The sequence below is a fragment of the Camelus dromedarius genome, chromosome 7 (assembly GCF_036321535.1).
Source record: "Camelus dromedarius isolate mCamDro1 chromosome 7, mCamDro1.pat, whole genome shotgun sequence".
Taxonomy (NCBI): Eukaryota; Metazoa; Chordata; class Mammalia; order Artiodactyla; family Camelidae; genus Camelus; species Camelus dromedarius.
In genome coordinates this window covers 1,365,282-1,377,569 of record NC_087442.1, presented here as the reverse complement: position 1 = coordinate 1,377,569, position 12,288 = coordinate 1,365,282, and the positions used below count along the sequence as shown (strand labels likewise).

The window sequence follows — 12,288 nt, the reverse complement described above, 5'->3', positions numbered from 1 at the left end:
CTGATGATTGCCAGCTGGCACACAGCTGGCACACTCACGCATCTAACAACCGCTGCTCCTACTGCGTCCTGCTGGTGTACAAACAGGTTAAGTGAAGTAATCAAGCCCCTCAGCTACCCAAGGACGAGTGAGTACTGCCAGCCCATTATGCAGATGGAGACCCCAAGAAACGTGTCTAAAGCCCCAGGTCAGTAAAAAGAAGAGTCAAGATTTAAGTCCAGGCCTTCTGAATGCTAGAGCTTATAGTTTTGCTGCTATACTATTACACAAATGAAGAGACAGTCTAGCCTTAGAGCAGAAATCTCTCCTTAGATAACTGGAGACAAAGATGAAGGTGCTGCACAACGGTCCAGTTCAAAGTATGGAACCATCACAAAGTATGCGGGAGCTGCGTGGTGTGTTTTAAACACACAGGTGCTGTTCAACAGCAGTTCAGATACTGCTACTGAAATTATAATCCAGTCACCTCCAACAGGCAATTGTACTAAGAACAGTGACAAAATTAATGTCATTTTATTAACTAAATGATTTTTAATTCAAAATCCTTATAAACGCAAATAATTTTAAATGAAACAAATGCACCTTGTCCTCAAAATAATCCTTTCATGGTCTTTTTCTGCAATCCTCTACTTCAAGCTTCAATGTCTGAAATGCTCCGTGTACATTACCAGAACCCCGCGTTTTACAGTAGAGGCACAATTCCAAAAGGAACCTCACGTATAACAACACTACCAGAATTAAATGTTTTGAAAATAACCATTCTTAGCCATGTTGTTTCTAGGCACAAAATTAGTCCTCCCAATTGTGGGAGGGTAGAGGACTTTTGTTAATAAATTACTGAATGAGGTTTTTTTCTTAAAGGTGTTGGGAAAATCACATTAACACATAACAATAGTTGGTGAGATATGACTCCATTTTCTGTAATAAACACCAAGATCAAAACGAGACCCAAGGTAAATTTCCTTGAAAGGTTCCCAGCAGGAGTTTCCCTTTGTGTACGTGATTTCCTCTCACCCACAAAAACATGCCAAATATGCGCATGTGCCACTAACACTAAGCAGCACTTCCTTAATCACTCATTTCCAACAATTTATGGATGATCAGTGGCAAAAACGAGCAAAAATAATGAAAGAACGCAATGAAAGCTCACTGAGCCCGAGCTGGACTTCCTACTCATTTCTGTGTCTCTTTAAGATGGAGGCCTGATACAAATTAGTCACTGGGGGGAAAAAGTCATCTGGTCATAAAATACAGTACAAGGTCACTTTTATGTAAGTTTGCCAAAAGGGACATAAACCAGGACAATTTCAAACTGTGACACAGGATAGAAACATATTAAAGCGATCTCTGTTCCTCCTCCATGGTGCTGTCACGGTGCTCAGCTTTATAGACCTGCCGAGCACCAGCACCCAGCCCTCCGCTTCCACCTGGTCAGTCTCATTAATTAAGAAAGGAAGTTACCTCAAATTTTGTACTTTTTGCTTTTATTATCAAGCACTTCGTTTGAAGTTATAGGAGTTAACCTCTTAATCCCACAGACCATGTGCTATGTTCTGGACATTTAGGGACGTCTGGATGGCTTGGGTAATTGGTCAGGATGTTGCTGTCACTTATGTTAAATTTTATGCCATGACTTCAAATCAAAGATAGGCATTAATGTGAAGCACAATATAAAGTTACTCCCAGAAACATCTTTGGTTTATGAAATAATCTGTCACTGAAGAGATTTTTTTACTTTCACTAAGTTGTTGAATTTTTTTCTCATGTCTTTTAAATTCAAAGTAAGATGTTAAGATACCATATGAAGCAAACACATTCCTAACTCCCATCTAAACCCTGGCCAGAGGTTACTTTCGGAGTTCATTATGCAACTGAAAACCATCTTCTGACATCACCCCAGATAATCTAGAGGTCTCTGTGAGGCAGAGTAGGGAGAGAAACTCGCACTGCTGATCTGAGATGTAGCAGCAACAGAGTGCTGTCAACCCCCGGACCCTTGTCCTCTGGTGTATGACCGAGCGACCCAGATAAAAACTGTGGAGGAATCATCTCTACCACAAAACACAGCCAAACCCCGCAGATGCAGCCTCTTTATCAGAGCTGAAACAAGATGCAAGCACGGTGTCAGGTTCACACACACGTGAACATGTAACGCCTGATACAATATATGCAGGTAACAGTGAAACAATCTAAATGAGAGAAATATTTAACTGTGAATGTAAGAATGCCAAGATAAAAGTTACCTTCTTACCAAAAAAAAACCCAAAAAAAACCCGCTTTACCAAAACCACTTACACTCTCCTACTCTTGAGAATTATAAAGAACGGGAATGGCGAGGAGACGGTCCTAGTGAAAAAGAAACACACACCACGGTAAGCACAGAGAAGAAAGGAGACTTAAGGCCCTTGAAAGGACATGGTCAACCCCCCAGGCCTGAAACGGCCTGTTTGAATTAACATAGTGGTTTAATTAAAAACTAAGTAGAGAATTCTGTTTAATTTGATTTTCAATTCAAGCTCTGCATCCGCCGTGGCTAGTGGCCAATTTCCGCGTCCCGGCACAGTGTGCAAGGGGCTGCTTTAAAACCGACTGCCCAGGGGAGTCAGTGGGGGCTTGGCGGGGCCACACGCTAGTCAGGGGCCCACCAGACGCAGCTGCAGTAAAACAGCGCCAGGAGGGCGGCCGAAGGGGAAAGGACGTTTAACTTCACCGCGTTACAAGCTCGTCGTTACGCAAGTCACTGCGCTGAATCTACCAACTAGAAGTGTTTTCTAAGGTGTCCTCAGTGTCCCCTTGGAAGCAGATGTGTCAGCAATGGGCCTTAAAGGATACACACAAGTACACACGCTTGCCAGCAAGCGCGCTGCAGACGTCAGCGGGCTGCTCGCCCCGGCAGAGCAGCAGAGTTCCTGACAGCGAGGCAGCCAGCAGCCCAGATCTGCCCCAGCGCTGTTCGGAACCTGTGCAAGTGCTACCAAGTGGCCTGACCCAACAGGAAGGCACAACGCTGAAAGGCTCAGACATACACTTTACACAGTTAGACTTAAATGTACAACGTTAACAATAACCCTTGCAACTTCCAAGTAATTGATTTTAAAACTGAAAAATGTGAGTATTATAAAACAACATGCCACGATTCCCCAACTTGAAAGCTCTCTAAACACTTCCCCCAGGGTCTAGACGTACCTTCTCTTCAGGCAGTTTCAATTCTCCTTCACTACATGCCATTTCAAAATGGGGAAAGTCACCTGGAATCTTAAAGTTGCCAAAGATAACAATATGTGAGTAATCAAGAGCTGACTCTGCTGTACTTTGCTGCTTTCTAATGCTCCATCCCCGTCACATGGATGTCCTCTAGAAGACCCACCAGTCAGATGCACCAAGCTCTTGACACAGACTGAGCTAAACCCCGGCCTATACGCCTGACCTGAATAATCACCCCTCATTCAATCCTCCAAATTAAACAGTAGGGTAACGATCATGACTACATCCATTTTACAGAAAGAAAACCTGTGGTCTAGCTGACATAACTAGCCCAGGCAGTCTGGCACCAAAGATAAATTTTCTCACCTTAGTACCTGCACTCTCTCCCCGGGCCCCTCCCCATCAGCACACTAATAGCAGAATCATCCTATCTCGTCTCCTCCGAGCCACGACCCGTCTCCCTCCTTCCTTTGAGAGCGTTAAAAACCAAACATTTGAATCTGGTTTCTACAACTCCTTTCATTCCCCAGCTGCCCAAGTCTACTAAACGGTAACCATCCTGAGCTGTGCCTTCTCCCCCCCTTTTTAGACTCTTTGCTGTGTCTGGGAATTAACTGGAATGGTCACGTCGACTACACCCTACAATCACTCAACATGTCAGTCCCCTCTGAGATCATGAAGTGTAGCTGGTGACATTGACAGATTTTGAGGAGACAAACAGACAGATGCGCTTAGAAAAGGCATTCTTTTAATCTTGTATAAAGAGACTAGAAGTAAAAAATTAGAGGGCAGAACTCCTGTACAGCTGTATGTGTAAAACAGCTTCTCTTACCTTCTGTGTCCCCCCACCCCCAGGCTGACTCCCCGCTTTGACCGCAGTCTGTAAGGGGGACCGGAGAATAGCGACACATGACCAGGGTTAATTCTAGAGGTGGGTGCTAACTCTGCTCCAGATTTGGCCAGGCCCCTTTTCTAGCTGGTTAGTTCACAAGAAGGGAGGAAAATAATCTGGAGACAAGGGGTGTGTCCACATTGCACAGTGCTTTTGAAAATAATCTAACTAGTAACTAGGTTTTCACAGAACGTGTAACTAAGCAGCATACTTTGATACCGAACGTGAAAATGTATTTAACACTGAGCTTCGCCGCCGGTCTTTTCTGCTCGGTAAGATCGCACGAGGCAGAGGCAGGGAAGGGAGAACTGCGTATTTATTAAAGCAAACCCCAACACGGCAACTGCAGGGACACACACTGAAGCGCTCGGTTTAGCAGAGCCGGGCGCGTGGCTGAGCCAGTGTGGTGATGTCTCTAAACCAGTCTTGCACTGTGTGGTGCACGTGTTCACTCCCCTCGTGACGTGCTGAAATTCTGACATGTGTATTTATCTCTAAATTTGCCTAAATAAAAGTAGATGCAGAAATTCTTATCAAAAATCCTTTGCCGATTCCCTGCTGTACACCATCTGGTAGAGACTCAGGCCTCCAGGATGTGACCCTGACGAGCCACCTCTCATCGTTCTCTGTTCTGCAGCTGAGTACCAGCCACTCCGTCAGTTCAGCTGGAACCCCGGCCTGTGCTCGGGCCTGGGAGCTCACCCTCGAGTCCCGGAGCAAGAGCAGGCTAACTCCCCCTGGGAAGCCTCCCTGGGCTCCCCAGGCCAAGCTCGGCACCCCTCCCGGCGCGGCTTGCTGCACAGAAGTCCACCCGCCACAGGGGTTCTGCCTGCGTTTCTGACTTCTTCCTCTGCTCATCCCCTGAGTGCAAGTGATGTCTTTTCATCTCTGTCCCCAGCAAGCTCCTATAATAGCATGACAACTACCACTTAGGAAATGCTTGGTGAAACTCTGTCAAATGAATGAATACTCATCAAAAGGCTCCAAAATTCTACAGAAACTGCTTTCTCAAGTGCTCCGATGAGCTCAGCCTGGCTGTGTGTCATGCTCCCACCCTGCTCTCCGAGAGCTTGGGCTGTCAGCCTGCAGACCGCTGTCCCTTCACCCTCCCACCGCCTGGCACACCCACTCAGAACCCTTCCCGGCTCCTCCCTCTGCCAGCGTGCCACGGTCCCCTCTGCTCCTTCACCTTATTTGTCCCGGCCACGTCACCTACCTTGTTGGCTTTAGCTGTGCTCTGCACAGTGCTGGCATGCAAAAAGCATGCATGCTTTGGGGAGGTTAGAAGCAACCCCTGGGTCTCAGTTCTGGTTCTGCAATTGTGCATATGTGGTTTTTAGACAATTTAATAACACTTAATATCTTTGGACCTCAGTTTCCTCCTTATAAAAGGAGGGTTTGAACTAAATCCCTTTCAGCAATAAAACTTCCTATAATTATTCAAGAAATTATGAACACACAGCTTTTTAAACGGAAACTATATAATTCTTTCACATTACATGGGTAACTTAAATAGTTTAAAAACACCATTATAAAAAACAAATATAGGAAAGCCAGTTTTCTCAATGCCGGTTTGACCGCCAAATACAACAAACAATTTAGTGCATAAGACTAAATACAAAACCAACTGTTAGTTCCCAGCAGCAGACTGTTAAAGCATGGAAGAATATATGGAAAACAGAAAAATGAGCCCACTAAAACAACGCACGTGTCGCCTCTCAGTGATTCTGTCATGGCACCCTTCAATGTACAGGTCAAAAACGCGCTATACCTGAGGCTTAAAATCAGAAGAACTATCGAAATGTTACACCCGAACAACTGCGTCCCTAAGAAGCACAAGAAGCTACGTGAGAAACCGTAGTAACGATCACACTCAGCTGGCAGCTCCCCATGCCGCTCCACTTAGCTGGCGCACTACCTGACAAGACACATGGGCACACTCACTCCACGCGTCACAGTGTGAGTATGAATAAGCCTCCTAAGAATTAAAAGGTGAACAATGTCTATAAAACGCAACACTAGAACTCATTTTGTCATGTTTAAAAGTCACCCAAAAAGTCACCTGAAATCCTTGCAGTATATTCCAAGCTTTTACAGCAAAGAGCTCAGCAAGCTGTAAACAGAAATGCTGTTCCCTTCACTTTAAGTCGTTATGTTCAAGGACAGACGGAGTTACTAGCATTTGTAACGTCTGGACCAACTGTTTAAGCTGCTCTCGCAGTCTCCTGTTTTGCCCACCTCTGACCCTCCCACATTCACCTAACAGCAGTAAGTCACAGTACCCTGGGGATCTGCCTATCCGGGGGAGCAGTATAACATGCCACTCTCCTGAAAACACTGGATGTGAAACACTTTCACAACGAGATACATTTTAAGGTTTTTAGAATTTCCTGTCATGCTTTACACTAAGTGAGACAGCCTAAGAAAGGAGTAATAGCTATTGCATCAGGCTCGTTCATTCAACAGAAGAGTACCCCACCAACTTTGCACATACTACCAAAGCACTCAAAGGTCAAAGGACGACTTCCTCCCTGTGGACGTGTGGAACAACTTAATATGTGACACTATTAGTAGTATTGTAAAAACATTATTAATATTAACAAGAGGCTATTATTAAACTTTTTACAATCCAGTAAAATGGCTGTTGAAGCCTCGTTTTCCTAGCTCAACAAGACTGGTATTTACTTCTTCATTTAGTACATTTAATTCTAAAACACAATTCACTTACCTTTTTTAGGCCAGCAAAACCTTCTGATTCCAGAAAGAAAAAGGCAAAGGGCATCAACACAAATAAACAAAGATTGGAAAAGAGAGAAGCAAGGTTCCACAAACCTGCAGGGCGGAGAACAACGGAAGAAAGATGAGTTAGACACTGACAAGTCCTGCCAAAGAAAATCACAGAGCTAGCCTGTGACACTAGTCAAAGTTCTGTACTTTTTAACAGTGAAAATAAACATAAACTTGGAGAGGGAGGCCTAACAAATGACTTAAACTTAGAAACCAGAAAAATGATTACATATTTCTCCAAACTGTTTATAGCTTTGTAACTTGTACCTATTGGGAAAAGTCAACACAAAAACTAACGATTTTTCCTCAAGCCCTAAAACGCATTCACTAAAGATACGATACATGCAGAGATGCAAAGACACAGCCTCTTCAGACATATTGGCACCTGAATATTTAAATTAGAGCCACTAGCATTTATTGAGCACTTAATAAATGCCAGATACTCTACTGAACATTCTACATGTACAACCTTGTTTAATTTAAGCCTCATAAAAACCCTAAAAGTAATAATTAGCATTTATTGAGCCCTTACGTTGAGCACTATTCTATGTGATTTACACATTATTACACAAACTCATCTGCTCCTCACGGCAACCCCTGACACGGCAGAGGCTGGCTACGCAAAACCTGCCGAGGCTGCAGAGCCTGCAAGGAGCTGCACTAAGTCTGGGGATTTTTTAAAACCACGACATCACAGAAGTTTTAGTAAGCAATTCCAAGTGGGAAAGAAAAAGTAAAAGGGGCAGGCAAGCTCACATCACCTTTTCCCTTTCTGGCACATTCTGCTCTCATAAAATCACAATAAAAAGCAACTTACATGATAATACTAGATTTTTTAAAAGACAGAACTTTAGGTATGTCACTGGAATAATATTTGACCCAACCTCTCACTCTTTATACGTAAAATAATCAACTTTAAAACTGATGGCTATAACCTTCATTAAAATTTATAAGATCAAGAATCAAAGATAAAAATTATGCTAAGCATAAGTTCAATGGACTACATGCAATCATAACCCAATGTTTTTGAAAAGAGGTAACTGCTGTTCTTTCAAAACCCTTATTTACAAAGCTCTCTGTTCCAGGCAAACCTCTGCCCTCACAGCTTCCACTCCAGACCTATGAGACTATACGCTGAGCTGTCTGGGAACCAAAGTCAACTAGTTTACAGTTGTGTTGGTTACAAATTAACATATATGTTTCATAAGTGCCCTAAATCCTTTTTGGAACGGCATGGAATACAAACAAATAAAAAGAAATAATTCAGCACCTGTACAGGTTACCTAAAGAGATTTACTTCCTTTAGTAGGTAGGGTGATATAATTAAAAATCAATTTACAAGTTTCTTACTCAAGAATCTAGATAGAGTGAGCGAATTTTAGAGTATATATTTACCTTAGCAGGAAATAAAATGTTCTACAAAATGTTTCAGAAAACAATGTCTTAAGAAGAACTTTAATTTGCAATTTTAAAAATAAAAACTGTTCTAAAATACTTTTCCACTTTCCAGCCCTGAAAAAAAAATGCTAAAGATCTTAACCCTCTTCTTCATTCACAGGGGTTATAATTATGGCCAGTTGCTGTACTGTGTTAATAACTAAGAAGAGCACACAGGATGGTGGCCAAACGCACACACTGGAGTTTCAGACAGGCCTGGGCTCAAGCCCCGTCTGCACTTTCACATGACAACCCTTCTAAGTCACAGGTTCTTCACCTGTGCAGCGAGGCTGAGGATCACGTCCGCAGGTGGTGCTGAGAATTAAGCGCAATAAGGCATGAACAACAGTCAGCATGCCTGTAACAAAACAAGCACTTAATGATTTTCTGCTTTCAGTAATAGTCGTATGCCCAGAGGCTACTAACGCACAGCGCTGAGTAGTTTCTGTACCAAACTATCCTACTTTCTGAGCACCCACGTTCACTTTGCAGAAAATCATGATGTATATAAAAAGTAAAAATACTAATTTGTAGCAAATTTATTGAGTTACAATTGATATAAACTACAAAGTGTACAATTTCATAAAACTGGGCAGTTATGTCACCATAACCAAGATAATGAATGTATCCATCACCCCCACATTTGCTCATGCCATTTTATAATCACAGCCTCCTGCCACTCCCCACCCCAACCCATACTCCACCCACCAGATTGTGAACCTTAGAAAAGACTGTGTTTTCCAAAACTTTCTAAAAATGGTAATGTGTAGTATGTAACCTTGTTTTTGTCTGGAGTCTGTCCCGTGGTACAATTATTTTGAGATTTTTTTCAACACTGACAGTATCAATAGTCTGTCCCTTTGTATCAGATTCAATACAGTTACTACACAGCATCCATCCACCTGCAAACTGCTGTCTGGGTTGTGGCTCTCACAACTAAAGCTGTTATATAAACACATACAAGTCTTCGTATGGACACAGGCTTTCGTTTCTTTGTGGTAAGTACATAGACATGCAATGTCTGGGTCAGACAGCAGGTGTACAGTTAACATTTTAAGAAACTGTCAAAATGTTTTCCAAAGTTGAGTGTATAATTTTACATTCCCACCAGCAGGGTTCAAATTTCATCTGCATTTTGACCAAAAAAATGGTATGGGCAGTGTTCTTAGTTTCAGCCATTCCAACAGGTGTACAGTGGTCTCTCACTACTGTTTTAATTTGCGTTTCTCCAATGAATAATGATGTGAACATCTTTTCATGAACTTATTTGCCATCCATCTATATCTTCTCTGCTAAAATGTCTCTTCAAATCTGGTGTCCATTGTCATTGGGTTGTCTGTTTGTGTCCTGAGTTTGGCAAGGTCTTTAAATACTCTGACTACAAGTCCCTTATCTGGTATAGGATTTGCAGACACTTCCTCCCACTCTGTGGACTGTCTCTGCATTCTCTTAACAGTACTTTTCAAAGAACAAAATTCCTTCATGCTGATGAAGTGCAATCTACCAATGTTTTCTTTATGGATCATGCCTTGCAGCATAATTGTCTTACCCAAGTTACGGTCGAGCCCAGTGTCAAAGACTGTCTCCTATGTTTCCCTCTGTAAGTGCTACAGTTTTAGGATTTACATTTAGGTCTATGATCTTTTTGAATCACTTTTTGTATACAGTGCCAGATATGAACTGAAGTTCATTTTTTGCCTATGATTGCTCCAATACCATTTGTTAAAAACAGCCTCTTTCCACCAAATTGCCTTTGCACCTTTGTTAAAAGTAAAATGACAGTATGTTATAATGATACATTCCTGGACACTCTGTTCTATTCAGTTCATCTATTTGTCTATCTCTGTGCTGTCACCGCAGTCTCAGCTACGAGGGCCTTAAACTCCGAGTTGGGCGGTCAGCGCTCCAATTCTGTTCTCTTTCAAAGCTGTTTTGGCTATTCTAAGTCCTTTGAATTCCTACCTAAATTTTAGACCAGCATTTCAATTTCTACAAAAGAAAAAGCATGCTGGCACTTTGACTGAGACTGTGTTGAATCAAAACATCAACTTGGGGAGAATGGACATCTTAGCAGTACTGTCTTCTATGAACACAGCCTCTCGCTCCATTTATGACAGTACTCTTTAATTTTTCTCAGCAGTGTTTTCTAGTTTACTGCATATAGGACACATCCCAAAGCATTTCATATTTTTGATTCTACTGTGTATAAATGGCACTGGTTTTTAAATCAATTTCCAATTACTCATTGCTAGTATATAGAAGTGCAGTGGAGTTTTATATATTGACCTTGTATCCTGCAACCTTGCAAAATCCACTTATTAGTTCTAATAGCTTTTTTATAATAGATTCCATAAAAATTTCTACATAGACAGTCATATCATCTGTTAACAGAGACAGTTTTACTTTTTCCTTTCCAATCTGAATGTTCTTTATTGTTTAAAAATCACCAGAACAATGTTGAATAGAAGTGGTGAGAGAGGACATCCTTGCCTTGTTCTGATCACAAGTAAAAATCATTCAACCTTTCACTATTAAGTATGATGTTATCTGCAGGGTTTTCAGAGATGCTTTTTATTAGGATGAGAAAATCCCCTTTCGTGCCTAATTTGCTGAGAGATTTTATCAGGAATGAACACTGAGTTTTGTCATATGCTTTTGTTGCATATATTGCGATGACCATATGAATTTTCATTTTCAATATGTATATATGGTGAATTATATTCACTGATTTTTTAAAAAAGTGATGACATATTATCCTTTTTATTATTGTTATGTTTGATTTGCTAAAATTTTGTTAAAAATTCATGCATCTATGTTCGTGAGGGATATTGGTCTACAGTTTTCACGTGTGTCTGTATGGTTTTGGTATCAGGGTAATGCTGGTCTCAGAGTTAGGAAGTAGTCCCTCATTCTCAATTTTCTTAAAAAGTCTGTGTAGAACTGACAGCATTTCTTCTTTAAGTATCTGGTAGAACAATGAAGTCTTGCTGGCCTAGAGTTTTATTTGTGAGAATGTTTGTAACATTTCCACAATGCATAAGAGGGTTTCATTGGCTTCTGCCTTTCAAGGAATTTTTCAGTTTCTCTAACTTGTTGAATTTGCTGGCATAAAGGTGCTCAACATGCGCGCTAGTCAGCCCTTCAGCAGCCGCAGAGTCGGAGTGGCGCCACCACCCCCAGGCCTGACATTCACGACGGTGCGTCCTGCGATCTGGCTGAGGCTGCGTCAGCCCGGCTGACCTCCTCGTGGATGTTCTCCATCTTCTGTTTCATTGATGTCTCCTCTCATCTTTTTTCATTTCCCATCTTCTTCTCACTTTGGGATTCACTTGCTCCCTTCTCTAGTTTCTGAAGGTAGAAGCCATGGGAACTGACTTAAGGACTTCTCTTTTCCTAAACGGTTACCTTTGTGCTATAAATTTTGAGATGTTTTATTTTCATTTTTCTTTCCTTCAAAGTATGCCGGATTTCCCTTTCGGCTTGCTCCTCGACCTGAGAGCTACTGTCAAGTGCTATTTAGTGGCCACTTACCTGAGGCGTTTTCTCGATACGGTGCTGCTGCTGATTCCCTGCTCAAGTGCATTGTCACCAGAGAGCGTGTCATGTAGGACAAAGTGCTGAGGCTTGTCTTATGGCACAGAATACGGTTCTCTTGGTAAATACTCCCCGAATACTTGAAAGGAATGCGTATTCCACTACTGACGGGCAGAGTGTTCCGTAAATGCAAACAGGCCAAGTTAGTTAAGTGTTACTCAAGTCTTCAATTTCAAGTATTTGAAAGTATCCATGCCTTGAGTTTTTCCTGGCTACTTGTTCCATCAGTTATTGAAAAGGGGATATTGGTATATCTGAATATAATCGTGATTTTTTACTATCAATCCTTTAATTTCCACAAGTTTTGCTTTGTGTACTTAATAGCTATTTAATAAATATCTTTAAGTAGACAGGTAGATGATAGGTAGACAAAG

The 12,288-nt window shown here is 41.8% G+C and overlaps 1 protein-coding gene across 7 annotated transcripts in view; it reads right to left on the bottom strand.

The window, feature by feature from the left end:
• LMBR1 (limb development membrane protein 1) overlaps nucleotides 1–12,288 on the bottom strand; it is a 131,056-nt gene that overhangs the window by 80,675 nt on the left and 38,093 nt on the right. For all 7 annotated transcript variants that reach the window (XR_010381506.1, XR_010381504.1, XR_010381505.1 and 4 more), the window contains one exon: nucleotides 6,825–6,928. Coding sequence is in view for 3 of the 7 variants with exons in the window: in XM_064487148.1 (XP_064343218.1) it covers nucleotides 6,825–6,928 (104 nt within the window). In the remaining 4 variants the exon portion in view is untranslated. The remainder of the gene's footprint in view (nucleotides 1–6,824; nucleotides 6,929–12,288) is intronic.